At 36.7% G+C, this 16,365-nt stretch overlaps 2 protein-coding genes across 3 annotated transcripts in view; both read right to left on the bottom strand.

Moving 5' to 3' along the window:
• Window positions 1-16,365, bottom strand: part of LOC126764830 (retinal-specific phospholipid-transporting ATPase ABCA4) — a 69,395-nt gene that overhangs the window by 2,884 nt on the left and 50,146 nt on the right. For both annotated transcript variants that reach the window (XM_050482403.1, XM_050482401.1), the window contains 8 exons: window positions 11,993-12,224; window positions 11,704-11,929; window positions 11,576-11,634; window positions 11,189-11,521; window positions 10,898-11,130; window positions 10,671-10,836; window positions 10,099-10,562; window positions 9,904-10,034 (listed from right to left, as the gene is read on the bottom strand). In XM_050482403.1, coding sequence (XP_050338360.1) covers window positions 9,904-10,034; window positions 10,099-10,562; window positions 10,671-10,836; window positions 10,898-11,130; window positions 11,189-11,521; window positions 11,576-11,634; window positions 11,704-11,929; window positions 11,993-12,224 — 1,844 coding nt within the window. The remainder of the gene's footprint in view (window positions 1-9,903; window positions 10,035-10,098; window positions 10,563-10,670; window positions 10,837-10,897; window positions 11,131-11,188; window positions 11,522-11,575; window positions 11,635-11,703; window positions 11,930-11,992; window positions 12,225-16,365) is intronic.
• Window positions 1,805-6,154, bottom strand: LOC126764878 (putative nuclease HARBI1). The gene is made up of 4 exons (XM_050482523.1): window positions 3,004-6,154; window positions 2,513-2,951; window positions 2,317-2,452; window positions 1,805-2,263 (listed from the first exon to the last, which is right to left on the bottom strand). The coding sequence occupies exons 1-4, from the start codon at window positions 3,120-3,122 to the stop codon at window positions 1,890-1,892; spliced, it is 1,068 nt and encodes a 355-aa protein (XP_050338480.1). The 5' UTR covers window positions 3,123-6,154; the 3' UTR covers window positions 1,805-1,889.

A 16,365-nucleotide genomic window follows, 5' to 3' on the forward strand; every position in this document is an offset into this window, starting at 1 on the left:
TAAATATATCCCGCATACACTAAGCGACTGGCCTTGCAACTTGTTAATTGTCATTGCGAACTGGAAATTGCAATCGTTTGAAGTCAAACGGAAGATCAGTCGGAATCATTGGTATTCGAAGAATACATACATTTTCACCTGCGTACTTTCCGTTAATAATGGTTGCCTCAATCAAATTCGGCATAAGTCTTTTTATCGAAAGTCGAATACCGTTGCAAAGTCGCGATGGATTCAAATTACGCAATATCATAATAACTGTACTAACTTTGAGTTGCAAGTTATGTGGTGGAAATCCTGGTAACTCCAGAGAGTTCAAAAACTCCGTTGGATAATTTACTACATCATCGGGATTTGTTATGGAATCAACGGATTTGTCACGGGGAATTTCTGGCAATGCATGATATTTCTTCTTCGCTGAACGACAATGTCTCGTGATTTAGTTGGATTGCCAACAATAATTCAGCAACATCATTAACGGTGGGTGCATTGAATCTTCGCACATGTTCACCTGTTGGGGCACAATCCGCTCTTATGACAAATTTGTGCGTATCCGATGGCATTCGTTCCAATGCTGTTTTAAACATTTAACCACAGCATTATTAGCGTGAAAAAATGCTTGCAACGGTTCAATAATTCGTCTCTTTAACTGTTGTGTTCCCTGTATATTGCACCGCACATTCAGCTGTTCCACCATCGACGAAATGAAATATATTTGCAGAAATTGATGCGGTTCATCTGGTGTTGGCACCATTGAACAATGCAAATGATATATTTGTCCTTGTATCTGTAATTGCAAACAATCATTTGCTGAAGAATACGGTGTAACTTCTGATCGTGTGATGGTGTAGTGTGTGGTGTATATGTAGTTGTTATGTGTTGCAATTCATTATGTTGGTGTGAGTGATTGGTTATGTGTGTTGTATCTTCTACCTTGCAAGTCGGCATGAAGCCGCCTTCTCGAATGATATTAGCTCGAAAGGAAGTCATGCGAAAGCAGTTATTGTATTCAAGGATGTGTTGAAGAAAATGGCTGGAATCGGGATCACATCCATCGAACAATGGTTTCAATGGCTATGGTGGTGTAAGTAATGGATCCAGTTTGACTTTTCCACTTGCGCAGCACAATCCAGCCGTTTCTCTTTTGAACTTTAACGCATTGCAATATCGGCCTATAGTCGTCATTGGTCCAATATCTAAATTTTCATCATCACTGCATTTCGCAGTGGGATCATATTGGAATGTCAAGCGATTGTATGATGCCAATGATCTTCTGCCCCTATTGCGGTTTTCAACCCAACTGCATTTCAGTCGAAGTTTAAAAATTCGGTATTGCCAACTTCAACTCAATCCGTCAAAAAAAATTGCGGTTGAAGTATGATCGAACTTCAACTTTTCACATTCGTGCAGTGAAATACAAAAAAATATTAAAGAAAAATGGAGGACGTGTAAAATAACTATTTTAATTAATGTTAAATTAATTTTAATTAATATTTTTTATAAATTTTTAGAAAAAATAAAGTTGCAACAAAAAATCAATTCGAAAAATTGGTGGAGTTAATGGAGAAGTTTCCAGAAGTAGGAAGAGGAAAGCCACAATTTGGAAACAATAAATTCAAATTGAGGTGCAGCGCCTCAAAATTGCTTAATTAAAATCTTCGCAAATATTTTAATTTTTTTGGTTATTTAAGACACAAAGTAATATTTTTTTTTAATTTATTTTTAATAATTCTGGAATGAACTGATATTTTATATTTTTGTACCATAGTTAAGTTTACATTAAAAAATTATGTGATATTGTTATTTAATGAATTTATTTAAATAAAATTTAAATATTTGCCCGAATAAATAGCACATTAGAAATAATAAATGAAATTTAATATTTTAATTGTTTAGAGGGAAGTCATAATATTAATGCGAATTATTCGAGCCGTATCCTCTTCTTCTCTTTCTATGTCCAAAATATCATTGGTCATTGTAATATGTGAAGTAGATGGTATTTCTTCCGGAGATTCCACTTGAAAGTGTTGGCAAATATTGTACAATGCGCAACAAGCATTCACAATTTGCGTAGCCTTTTCGGGAGTGTAATGTAAACCTCGTACAGATAAAATACATCGAAATCTACTCTTGAGTACACCAATTGTCCGCTCTACAATATTCCGGGCCTTTGAGTGTACTGTATTGTAGCGTGCTTGGGGTGAAGAAGCTTCCGCCAAGCGATAAGGAGTCATTAAAAATTTGTGCAGAGGATAGCCAGCGTCGCCTAAGAAATTACATTACTCTAATTATTTAGCAATAAATACGATAAAGTCTTACCCAAGATCCAAGTGTTATTCTGTATGTTGTTCTGTAAATGCACTTTCAAATCGCTAACACTGAAAACAAAAGAGTCATGATTTGCGCCTGCATGCCTAGCATCCACATACCGAATAGACATTTTATAATCACAAAGCTAAAAATTTTAAGAAATTATACCATTTTGTTTCTAATATAATTCAGATTTTATACATACAATCATCACGTTTAAACTGTAGTAGCCCTTTCTGTTAAGATAAAGATGTTGCACTTCTTTTCTTGGTGAAATTATGCGACTCATGCCGTCGATGCAACCAACTACTCCCGGGAAAGCACTTTTTGAATAAAATGAAACTTTTGAAACGTTTTGCTCCTCCTCAGTCATTTGAATTTTAATCCATTGGGCACAAATACGTTGTTCAATTATATTTAGAACCTCTTTAATTACTAAAGATATCGTAGGTTGCGCCAACCCAATGTTAAAATCATTTCCACTGCATTTTTGATAACCACCGTCAGCAAGGAAACGCAGAGTTGCGCATAATTTTAATATAGGAAGTATGGCCGTTCCTCGCACACGTTTGTGGAAATGTTCCTTCATCTCATTCAGTAAAAAATAAAATGCTTCTTTATTTAATCGAAAATAACTTATGAATCTGCAACAAACATTATTAAAAAGCAATTCAATTGTGAAAAACTATGGCTTACTTTGCATTTGGAAGCTCCAATGGATTTGAGTGATCACGAAGGCTTTTTCGTATACGTAGCACATCAATTTTGCCCCCAGCATTTTCGTCATTGTAATATAAATCAAAACTTATATCCATTTTTTATTTATTGTTTATTATATATGTTTATTCACTTTTTCGCGAGCGGCAACTGAATTCAATTTTTTAAATATGTCGTTTACAAAATTTTAGCTGTTTCACTATCTGTCAAATTTCCTTTTCTTAGGTTGGCAACGCCAATCATACTTCGACTGAACTTAGTTGAAGTTCGCAATACCAAAAAAGAGTTTGGTTGATCTGTAGTTGAGTTGCCTTAACTTCAATTCGACCAAGTCGGGTTAAAAACCGCAATAGGGGCATTCGTGTCCTCACGCGTTGTCTCAATCGGGCATTTTCTCTTATTATATTTTGTATTTCTTCGCTAAAATTCTGTGAATACACTTGTTGCTGGCTTGTATTTTGGCATTTCGGACTATGGACAAAGTGGTGAATTTAACCTCAAATGCACGGTCCACGTAATTTACACAGTTCAACTTACCACCTTAAAGACAAATGCCTGCTGTTGAAATTGAATAAAAATTTGCACAAAACACGTGATTGATTTGATGGTTTCCACTTGAAATATTAGGAAACGAATAACTTATTTTTTTAAATTTTATTTCACAATTTCACAGTGAACACAATACCGGTTTGTCACATGAAATTAACTGAGCAGAGAACAATGAGTAGCTGTCAAACAATGTATCACGCACCGGCGCAAATTACTTAAAATATTGGTTTGTAGTACATGCTATGTATCAGAGATGGCGCTGTATGTAAAAAAAAGATTTTCCCGATTTTCTGTTGAAATTTTTCCTGAATTTTCTTTGCTATAAACCTCACGGAGCCCGAGACCTTTCCAAGGAATGCAAAACCGTGGAAATCGGTTAATGCGTTAAGGAGTTATAGCGTCAGGAAGGAAAACCCGAATTATTTTTATATAGTAGATATACCATATAAAACTGACCGATATATTCAGCTTATTTATCTATTTTAGGCACACACATAGATACACTGTTATGAAAAAAATCATTCTGTAATCTTCGTTCAGATAACTGAAATATTGACCGATATATATAGTATATGTAAAGTGATCAAGAAGTTCGAAAATCTTTATATTCCGTATATGGGGGCTCAGGGAAGTATTGACCCGATTCAACACATTTTTGATACACATTGATATAATTGTCAGGAAAATGTTCTCTCTGAATTTCAATTGAAGTCAACTTTAGGTACTGGGGTCACACATATTATATTTTAAGGATTTCACCAAAAATTGGGTGGTGCCGCGCCCATTGTCCAATTTTCAAACCGGCTCAGATAAGGCCCTCTCATACCATCTGGATGGTAATATTTATACCGCAATTCCGTACTGCGATAGAGCAACAAGTCTCTAAAATTGAGATTTGAAATTAGAGAAATTGATTTACTTTTAACTTTTTCGTGTTTGAGTTGCTTACAAAATATAAAAAGACGACAATCGATTAATACCTATGATATCACTATAATTGACTTGTCTTTTTAGTTTTGTGACCAGGCGACAATTTTAAGACAATATTTTTTGACTAAAGACTAGAGACTATGTTGTGAATAGTAATTCGTCACAAATTGAGACTTTACTTCAAAATGTCTCAAATAGTGACTAGAGACTGCTTACAGAATTGCGCCATTAATGCCTCTGGCGTATTTAAATATTGATTTATTGCGCTTTTAGAAGATTTTAATAGTTCCGCTATAAGGAAAGTGAGCGGAGTTATCTTCCGATTTCACACTGTCGGTAAGAGTTTTTATAACATTTATGATGGGTGGTTCGGTTAATGACATTTTGTGGGTGTGGTACTAGATCGATTACACCCATTACGAGCTGGTAATTTTTTTTTGTGCTAAAGAACCTGTATATCAAGTTTCATCAAGATATCTCAATTTTTGCTCAAGTTAAAGCTTGCACAGGCGGACGGACGGACAGTCACCCATTTTTCAACATTTATCGTCATCTTGATTTTTTATTATTTTACATATCTCTATCTTTCTTAATTTTAGGTGATACATACAACCGTTAGATGAACAAAACTATTGTACTCTGCAAGATTACATGAGTATAAAAATTTCATGGGAAACATAATTAATACTCAGCACAACTCTTGTTGCTGTGTTATATATAACACAAGAAAAAATTTCATTTTATTTTTGAACGCCGGTCTACGGACCGAAAGTGACCTGTGATCTAACCCCCTTTGTTTTTATCGATACGTAAGTAGAAAGAAGTTTGCACATACAGATGTAATGGAATTATATTGCTGTGAATAGTGAATTTTTCGTATAGCGGTAGTTGTACACGAGTTTTCAATTCCTATGACAGCCGTTTCTACGGTCACGGAATAACCGATTTTTATGCCCTGTTTAAAACGGTAAATAAGTAGGCCAATAATAAATTTGAGCTTACATACATCTGTATATGTACATACTTCACATCGGCGGATATGTACAGTGTAAATTCGAGGAAAATATTCAGAGGTGTTGTGGAATCGAAGACAGAATAGCTTAGCCGTCAGAATTGCAAACTAGTTCTGACTTTCAATGATGTCACTGAATCTGATTGGACTTTCGTCTTTTCGAACATACGCAAAGCCAATATTCGAATCAGCTGTTTACTAATGTGGCAAAACTTGCAAGTTTTTAATGAGTTCCGAATTAAAGAAAGATTTTAAGAGATAACATTTATCGAATGAATAAAGACGCATTTGGGTGTTAAGTTACGTTTGTTACGTTTTGTAAGTCTTTTTTAAGGGGTGAGCCTGCTTTAGAAGCTTCAAAAAATCAAATTTTTTTTGCTTAAATCTCTTTAAAAATTTTCTAAGAATATGTCCCCATAGTTATAGATGGAAATTCGAAATATTGTCGAAGCTTGAAGGGAAATAGTGACCGAGGGTCTAGCAGATATATGAGCGCTTGGGCAGAAAGCGAAAACTTTGACGCGCGATTTTTCGGTTTTTCATTTTTACGATTTTTTTTTGGGGAGCAGGATAGAAAAAAACTAAACGTCGTATGGAATTGAGGCAAAGTTTATTGTCTATGGCATTAAATTATCTTCTATTTAAACCTAAAAAAATAAGTTTGAACATATGTTTAAACAACATAAAGTACAATTTTTTGGTTCAAAAACCACTTCTTTTCAAATTTTAAATTTTTTTTAGAATTTTACACTTTTTTTTTTTGAAATTTTTCTAGTTTAACTTGAACATAAGTTATTAACAAATATGACTCTCTTTGAATTTTTTTTTTTTTCGATAGAAATTACGACCTGCATACTGCTCGCCGTCTGAAAAATGCACATGCGAGATGCATCGGGCAATTGCTTCCCTAAGGCAGAATATCAAAGAATTCATATCCAAAAAATTTTCGGGTGATGTTTAAACATATAGCAATAAACGCTAGAAATTTCGCTTTAATCAATTATTTCTTTCCCAGGCTCCCCCCTTAAATATCCGCAAAAATTATGTGCAAAACGGTAGATCGGAAGTACACAAAATTTCTATTGGCACTCGGTAGACGAGACTGTAGGAACATGATCGGAATATTAACTGGTCACTGTGTAGTGGCGGCACACGCCCGCAAAATGGGGCTAACAGATCGAGAAGACTGGAAGCAATGTTTAGAGCAGGGCACCATTGAAACAATGGAGCATCTCTACTCTTCTTGGACTTAGCAAGTGAACTCCATCTGGTATCGCAAAGGACCAAACTGTCTTACTTATGCAAGATTTTTTGCGACAAATCTGGCATTGAACCCAGCTTCATTCAGCACACGTCGAGCTGTGAGGGGGGGAACGGTTATGTCCAAATCTTCAGTTATTGTAGCTGCAATTTTGGAAGATGCAGCTTTGGGATTTTTTTCATCATTCTTGTTATTAAGCAATAAAGCTTTCACTTAGCGTGCACGGACGGCCAGTGCGAAGGCAATTTTTATATGTGTTTGTTTCTTCGAAATGTTTTAAAATGATGCGTACGGTTGATCGCGGCCTCGAAACCATAGAGCACATTTCTTTTATGGATTTTCCACAAGTTATTAACTTCACGATGATCTTTCTCTCTTCCTCTGTGGTTTCTTTACCCTTACGACCCCTTTTTACTTTATTTTGGAAAATATAAACTATCGGTAAAATAATTTAACACATTCTCACATACTATCCATATATATTTTTTTTAACATAAACTTGGCGGCTACTTTCCCTCAGTAGATACAATCAGGGGTGTTGTGAAATCCAAGACAGAATTGCTTAGCTGTCAGAATTGCACACCAATTCGGATTTTCAATGGTGTCACAGAATCTGTTTCAATTTCCGTCTTTTTCAACATATGCAAAACCAATATTTGAATCAGCTGTTTACCAATGTGACAAAACCTCCAAATGAATACATTTGGAAGCAATCTTATTAAAGTTTTTAAAGAGTTCCGAATTAAAGAAAGATTTTAAGAGATAACATTTATCGGCACGATTCAGATTACTTTGGCGGTCGGGTCAAAAAAGCGAATTTCGATATATGTACATATATGGGGTATGTACGGATAGGGGAGCTTCTCCATAGGAGGAATATGCAAAAATAATGTTGCTAACACTTATATTTTTTTTAAATATTCCCGATTAAAAATTCAAAAATATGTATTAATAACACAGAGTATTTCACAATGTTTCACTAAATTTTTTCACATTTTTCACTTTGTACATTTAAATATACACTCTAAACATTGAAATAAGTTGACATTTAATTTTTATTTTGATATATTTTAGATAAATTTATTAATTAAAAAATCACTTAGCACACTCATCGTTGAAAAGGTTAGATTGTTTACAATTGTGAAAACGAGCGTTGCCACATCTTAAACACGAAATATGTAGGATTTTCAAAGATTTTCGCATGATTCTTTTTTATATTAACTATAATAAAAAATACTTTCCAACATTTTTCAAGCTATAATTGAGTTGTGAACACTTTTTACCTATACATATGAATATGTATAGTATGTGATTATACTCTCGCAACAAAGTTGCTAAGGAGAGTATTATAGTTTTGTTCACATAACGGTTGTTTGTAAGTCCTAAAACTAAAAGAGTCAGATATAGGGTTATATATACCAAAGTGATCAGGGTGACGAGTAGAGTCGAAATCCGGATGTCTGTCTGTCCGTCCGTGCAAGCTGTAACTTGAGTAAAAATTGAGATATCATGATGAAACTTGGTACACGTATTCCTTGGCTCCATAAGAAGGTTAAGTTCGAAGATGGGCAAAATCGAAAACTCTACACAGTCGTTTTCTTCAGGCATTTCCATATACAGTTCAAAAATGGAAGAAATCGGATAATAACCACGCCCACCTCCCATACAAAGGTTATGTTGAAAATCACTAAAAGTGCGTTAACCGACTAACAAAAAACGGCAGAAACACTAAATTTTACGAAAGAAATGGCAGAAGGAAACTGCACCCAGGCTTTTTTTAAAAATTGAAAATGGGCGTGGCCTCGCCCACTTATGGACCAAAAACCATATCTCAGGAACTACTAGACCGATTTCAATGAAATTCGGTATATAATATTTTCTTAACACCCTGATGACATGTACGAAATATGGGTGAAATCGGTTCACAACCACGCCTTCTTCCAATATAACGCTTTTTTGAATTCCAACTGATGCCTTTTCTGTATAATACGAGTATATACATTAGGAACCAATGATGATAGCGGAATAAAACTTTACAAAAATACGGTATTTGAAAAATATGTAAATGACGTATAATGAAATCTCGATTATCACTTTATCATGTTCGGTGACACCCGAACTTAGCCCTTCCTTACTTGTTTATATTTAATTAACACATAGGGATTTCACATAGTTTCATAAAGTTATAAGTTATAACGATCTGAAAACATAGTGTTCCGAGTTGTATTTGCGTAAACTTTTTTTTAGTTTGCAATCCAACAACTAATTTTTAAGACTAGTATAAAAATTTATGATTTTACGATGCTTTATGACACGTTGGGAGTAGCCCAACAAATAAGTAAAACTCTATTATAATATTATATTATAAAATTTGTATTATATCGTGGTGACTGAAGTACTTTCGCGTAGTACTCATTTCTGCGTTGGCAGCCTTCGGTCGAGTTTTCAAAAAATAACCCTGGTCGAGCCAACACCCAGGGTGACTGAAGTAGTTATGCGTATATATAAAGACGCATTTGGGTGTTAAATTACGTTTATTACGTTGTGTAAATCTAATATCTTTAAATATCCGGATTTTTTTCCAAAAACTCAATAATTAAGACATTTCGTGTTTTATTGTTATGTTTTCTCCTATAGAAATAAAGATAAATTAATTCGTAACAATAAAATATCTTGATTATTTTTGATAAAATTGGTTTCCGTGACACCCAAAACCGATACAAATTCTGTTTTGAATATCAAACCAATAATATCTGAATTCATGACACCTACTGCTTTTTTTGAATGGTTTCAATTCTGATTCCGACAACTATCAGATTCCACAACACTCCTGATTGTGTATATTGAGACTGATAAAAATCCCGACGAACTTCTTTTACTTTAGCCGTTATATTGTCGTGGCAAGTCCGCCGGTTTTCTTAACTTTAAAGTTTAATCGCGTTTTCTTGAAACTACTTTTACTGTGCTTCATCACAAATCCTAATTGAGCGATTTTGAAATTTAGTATGAATATTCTTTAAATATCCTTCTATTTTATGAGCCAAGAAAAACCCTATCTAAACTCTAATAGAAAATACTAGGACATGCAAGTTTATGAATAAATAATAGTTTTTATGGCTTTATATACCTGTGTGATGTAAGTACAACAGTATTGCCACGACTTTGATAATCTTTTATACATTTCCACAAAAATCTACGAGACTCTGGATCCACACCTGTTGTTGGTTCATCTAACAAAACAAGCGAAGGGCTGCCGACCTAAAATGTATTGTAATAACAATCCATAAAATAGCTTAAAAATAAACTTATTATTTTCATTTACCATTGCAATAGCTGCATTTAATTTACGCTTTGTTCCACCAGAATAACGACAAACTTTAACGTCTTTATATTTTTGAAGATCTAGTTGCTCTAGCCAATATAAAACTTCATACTTTGCTTTGGCGGAATCTGAAATACCACGCAACTTAGCCATATAGAATAGTGTTTGATATGCAGTCATAAATTCATTTAGACAGTCGGTTTGTGGACAATATCCAAAACGGTATCGATATTCAGACTCATTTTCCATGATATCAATACCATCAATTTTAATTGTGCCTCCAGTAATAGTTAAATTTGCAGCAATCATTTGGAAAGTAGACGTTTTTCCTGCACCGTTGACACCAAGTAAACCAAAGCATTCCTGCTTTTTTACAATAAAATTTAAACCACGTACTGCGACTTTGTGATTGAAGAACTTATATAAATCATAAACCAACAGTGGATAGTTTTTTTCATTTTTCTCTGGAATAAAAAGTGTCCTTATTATGTAAATTCGGATTTATAACTAATATACATGATGTACTCATATAAAACTAAAAAAAAGTTACTCCACACATATACAATATTTACCATTCATAATATCGGTAACTACCGCTTTTTCATTCGTCATTAATTCCTCTTCAATATCAACATTTTCGGTGTTATTCACAGTAACCTGCCGGCACTGATAGCATTTGAACACTCGTTTAATCTGTTCACATTTATATTTGTTCTCTAAAACGCTTACAAAGATCACCTACAATTTATAAACTTTCACATACATACAAAATAAGAAAACATATTTTCTATGTACTTACCATTACGATAACTGCAATCATTGTAGATTCTAGAAAGAAATAATTAACACTCAGTACTTTCGGTAATCCTATTGTAGGAATAAGTTCATTTCGCCGGGTAAGTAAAAATCGTTCATTGATAATGCGCAACTGGTGATTTAAATTGAAGTCCGGCAATTGCAGTAATATAAATATTTTCCCTTCATTATACTCCATTGCACGTATGTTGCCAGATGTTATTAAAGGTGCAATTGCTTTTAAATAGTTCAATAATTTTTAGGCATCACAATAATAGCGCGTTAGTTAGCTTACCTGACACAATGAGCATAAAAAGCATATAAGTTGAAATTGTTGATATCGAACGGAAAGCGTTTGCCAAACTATATATAATTGGAAGATAACTGCAGCCATAGAAAAAAATGGACGCAATGATAATAAGTTGTTCGGATAAATTATACAATTCGCTCGGCATCAGTACATATTGCAGAAGGCACAAAAGTATACAAACGATGAAATGTTGCGCAGCATCAAAAGCAAATGTTGCAAGCCAAAAAATCGTTCGTGGTATGGCTTGTAACTGCTTGAATTCACTTGCATGCTCATGAAAAGGCAAGGCAATATAAAAAAATATGCTGAAAAACAATCCTTAAAATTGGAAAGTATATTAAATTCTATTGTTTATTTCCGAAGCCTGCTTACCAATTGGCATTATTACTGCAAAGTATTCCAATCGCGTTGGACTTACATCACTAATGTATCTGATAAAGACATACATATATCTTGTTAGTTTACTCACGTAATAATTTTTGGGATATTCAATTATTTACCTTCTAATGGGAACATAAGTGGTCTCAATTCCGCCAGATTCTCCCATTTTCCAACGAGCAACTGTATCATCAACTAAATTTAGTAAAATAACAGAACTGTGGTATATGTTGCCAGAGAAATAAATATTGAAATTAATATTGCCATTTCCTTCTGTGGTTAAATCAATAACACCGATATAGTTTTCCAAAAAATATGCCAAATTTTGATATTGGAGATTTAGCAAAACTAAAAAAATAGTAGCAAATGTATTATTACGCATTTATAGATCAGCATAAAACTAATACTTACAATTTGTAATGTTTTCTCCCTTCCTCTTTTCAAGACTTTCGACTCGTATGTCACCATATTTCTCAATTTCTGTTTTTAATATATTTAAAATTTCAGTATTGGAACCGTCGACCAGTATAATACCGCGCTGTATGGAATTCAGATTTAAAACCAACTTGTCTTCATAAGTGACTAGGGACATGGAATGCATTAATACCAATGCAATTGCAAGACTTAGCATCGGAAGTAAAACCTATATGTTTTATTTTAATTATTAAAAATATATTTCATATTTAACATTATATACAAATATGTGATTAATTTCATTTCAAACTTCTTCAGATAATTCCTTCTTAAATGGAATATACAGTTTTTTCTTAATGCAAAAAACGCACGACAACAAACACAAGGAAGGTTCGACGTCGACAAGCTGCAATCACAACAGACAGCCGAACGATTTTCTACTCGGCTTGCACTCCTGCACTCCTGCTCTCTGAGAGCACGCGTTAACAACCCGGTATAAGGGAACTGTGGGACGGCATTTCAAATTCCTTACGTACAGCTGCAACCGAAACCATTGGTTTTCGGAAAGTGCAAAAGAACAGCTGGTACGACGAGGAGTGCCGTGTCGCAGCGGAGAGAAAACAGACTGCCTACCTCGCAACGTTACGATCGACTACAACACGTGCGGGATGGGATAGATACCGAGAGTTGAAAAGGGAAGCGAGACGCATTTGCAGACAGAAGAAGAAAGAGGCCGAAATGCATGAGTATGAAGAGCTTGATAAGCTGGCCGACAGGGGTAATGCTCGAAAATTCTACGAAAAAATGCGGCGGCTTACAGAAGGTTTCAAGACCGGAGCATACTCTTGTAGAACCCCCAAAGGTGATCTAGTGACCGATGCCCAGAGCATACTTAAATTATGGAGGGAACACTTCTCCAGCCTGCTGAATGGCAGTGAACGCACAACGCCAGGACAAGGCGAACCCGATTCCCCAATCGATGACGATGGAGCAGACGTTCCATTACCCGACCATGAAGAAGTTCGAATAGCAATTACCCGCTTGAAGAACAACAAAGCGGCGGGGGCCGATGGATTGCCGGCCGAGCTATTCAAACACGGCGGCGAAGAACTGATAAGGAGCATGCATCAGCTTCTTTGTAAAATATGGTTGGACGAAAGCATGCCCAACGATTGGAATTTAAGTGTGCTATGCCCAATCCATAAAAAAGGAGACCCCACAATCTGCGCCAACTACCGTGGGATTAGCCTCCTCAACATCGCATATAAGGTTCTATCGAGCGTATTGTGTGAAAGATTAAAGCCCACCGTCAACAACTTGATTGGACCTTATCAGTGTGGCTTCAGACCTGGAAAATCAACAACCGACCAGGTATTCACCATGCGCCAAATCTTGGAAAAGACCCGTGAAAGAAGAATCGACACACACCACCTCTTCGTCGATTTCAAAGCTGCTTTCGACAGCACGAAAAGGAGCTGCCTTTATGCCGCGATGTCTCAATTTGGTATCCCCGCAAAACTAATACGGCTGTGTAAACTGACGTTGAGTAACGCCAAAAGCTCCGTCAGGATCGGGAAGGACCTCTCCGAGCCGTTCGATACCAAACGAGGTTTCAGACAAGGTGACTCCCTATCGTGCGACTTCTTCAACCTGCTTTTGGAGAAAATAGTTCGAGCTGCAGAACTAAATAGAGAAGGTACTATCTTCTATAAGAGTGTACAACTGCTGGCGTATGCCGACGATATTGATATCATCGGCCACAACACCCGCGCCGTTAGTTCTGCTTTCTCCAGGCTGGACAAGGAAGCACAGAAAATGGGTCTGGCAGTGAACGAGGGCAAGACGAAATATCTCCTATCATCAAACAAACAGTCGTCGCACTCGCGACTTGGCTCTCACGTCACTGTTGACAGTCATAACTTTGAAGTTGTAGATAGTTTCGTCTATCTTGGAACCAGCGTAAACACCACCAACAATGTCAGCCTGGAAATCCAACGCAGGATTGCTCTTGCCAACAGGTGCTACTTCGGACTGAGTAGGCAATTGAAAAGTAAAGTCCTCTCTCGACAAACAAAAGCTAAACTCTAAGTCGCCCATAATTCCCGTCCTGCTATATGGTGCAGAGGCTTGGGCGATGACGGCAACCGATGAGTCGACGTTACGAGTTTTCGAGAGAAAAATTCTGCGAAAGATTTATGGTCCTTTGCGCATTGGCCACGGCGAATATCGCATTCGATGGAACGATGAGCTGTTCGAGATGTACGACGACATTGACATAGTTCAGCGAATTAAAAGACAGCGGCTACGCTGGCTAGGTCATGTTGTCCGGATGGACGAAAACACTCCAGCTCTGAAAGTATTCGACGCAGTACCCGCCGGGGGAAGCAAAGGAATAGGAAGACCTTCACTCCATTGGAAGGACCAAGTGGAGAAGGACCTGGCTTCGCTTGGAATATCCAATTGGCGCCACGTAGCGAAAAGAAGAAACGACTGGCGCGCTGTTGTTAACTCGGCTATAATCGCGTAAGCGGTGTCTACGCCAATTAAGCAGAATAAGTTAATGTGCATTCAAATATATGAGGAAATCAAAAGCTATTTGTTTAGTTAAATTTGTTGGGAACAAATTAAAAATAAGTTTCTTATAGTTTTACCCCGCAGTCTTTTTTATTAGATTTTCTTTTATAGTAATGCGCTTTTGACATGTGAGAAAAATAAGGATATATCTTATTTTACTAAAATAAATTACAATGATTCAATAGTGTACATAAATATTAACACATTTGGGGTAATATTTTTTTCTTTTAGGGATGTAGTGCAGATCGCCACCGAGTTGGTGCATATTTGGTACCGCTAAATGACTTACGGAGTATGATGGAGTGACACCCATTAGAAACAGCTGATGGGCTAATGTCGCAACTATCCCCGTGCCGTTGAAATCCTGTTAGACCCAAGAGTACGTCGTTAAGTTGGCGTGCTAGGCGCATGTTGAGACGACTCCTTCTTTGAACTGGTCTACTCTGAACGCATAGCCTTACATAGGAATGCGACAACCCTCGCCTTGGCCTTATTACTGGGTGGACAAAGAAGGTATATTTGGTACAACAGTTGGTAAATTCAGCCTCCACGAGGAAACATCTCCAAATAAGATGAGACTTCGACTTCGGTTCCGTAATATAGTTATCTATATTACTAGATTCCACCATAGGAAATCTCATCATGCTACCTGACTGTCTCCGGATCAAAAAGCCACCAACCAGATCGATCATGTTTGATAGACGAAAGACACGGCTCCAGTGTTTTAAATGTGCATACGTTTCGAGGTCCTCCCATTGAATCGGACCACTATCTTGTTGCAGCAAAGATACGCACCCACCTCTGTGCAGCAAAAAACGCACGTCAACAAACACAAGGAAGGTTCGACGCCCAGAACCTGCAATCACAACAAACAAGCGAACGATTTCCTGCCCGCCTTGCAGTCCTGCTCTCTGAGAGCACTTGCAACTCGGTTTAAGGGAACTTGAACTGCAAACGAAAGCTAGTACGATCAGGAGTGTCGTTTCGCGGTGGAAGGAAAGCAGACAGCCTACCTCGCAATCAACCATAACATAACAATTGAAGAGGGAAGCGAGACGTATTTGCAGACAAAAAAGAGCTTGACGAGCTGGCCGACAGGGGTAATGCTCGAAAAACCTACGAAAAGATGCGACCACTAAAAGAAATTTTCAAGACCGGAGCATACCTTTATACAACCCTCAAAAGTGATCTAGTGACTGATGTCCAGTACATACTGAAATTATAAAGGGAACATTTCTCTGGTCTGCTGAATGGCAGTGAAAGCATAACACAAGGAGATGGTGAACTCAATTCCCTTATCGATGACGATGGAGCAGACGTTCCATTGCCCGAACATGAAGTTCGAATAGCAATTACCACTTTGAAGAACAACAGAGCGGCGGACTGCTGGAGAAAATAATTCGAGCTGAATAGAGAATGTACAATCTTCTATAAGGGTGTACAACTGCTGGCGTACACCGATGACATCGATATCATTGGCCATATCAACCGCCCCGCTAAATTTGCTTTCGCCAGTTTGGACAAAGAAGCGAAGCAAATGGGCCTGGTAGTGAACGAATGCAAGACGAAATATCTCCTCTCAGCAAACAAAAAGTAGTCGCATTCGCGAGTTGTCTCCCACGTCGCTATTGATAGACATAACTTCGAAGTCGTAGATAATTTCGTCTACATCGGACTGAGTAGGGAACTGAGAAGTAAAGCACTCCCTTGACGAACCAAATTCTACAAGTCTTTCATCATCTTCGTCTTACCATATGGAGTAAATGCATACACGATGAAAACTTCTAAAGAATCGA

The sequence above is a fragment of the Bactrocera neohumeralis genome, unplaced genomic scaffold, assembly GCF_024586455.1.
Source record: "Bactrocera neohumeralis isolate Rockhampton unplaced genomic scaffold, APGP_CSIRO_Bneo_wtdbg2-racon-allhic-juicebox.fasta_v2 cluster10, whole genome shotgun sequence".
In the NCBI taxonomy this organism is placed as follows: domain Eukaryota; kingdom Metazoa; phylum Arthropoda; class Insecta; order Diptera; family Tephritidae; genus Bactrocera; species Bactrocera neohumeralis.

Coding starts and splice junctions, on each gene's coding strand:
- LOC126764878 (XM_050482523.1), bottom strand. CDS start 3,122: ATGGATATAAGTTTTGATTTATATTACAATGACGAAAATGCTGGGGGC. Junction 2,952..3,003: donor TTGGAGCTTCCAAATGCAAA/GTAAGCCATAGT, acceptor TGTTTGTTGCAG/ATTCATAAGTTATTTTCGAT. Junction 2,453..2,512: donor ACAGTTTAAACGTGATGATT/GTATGTATAAAA, acceptor TAAAATTTTTAG/CTTTGTGATTATAAAATGTC.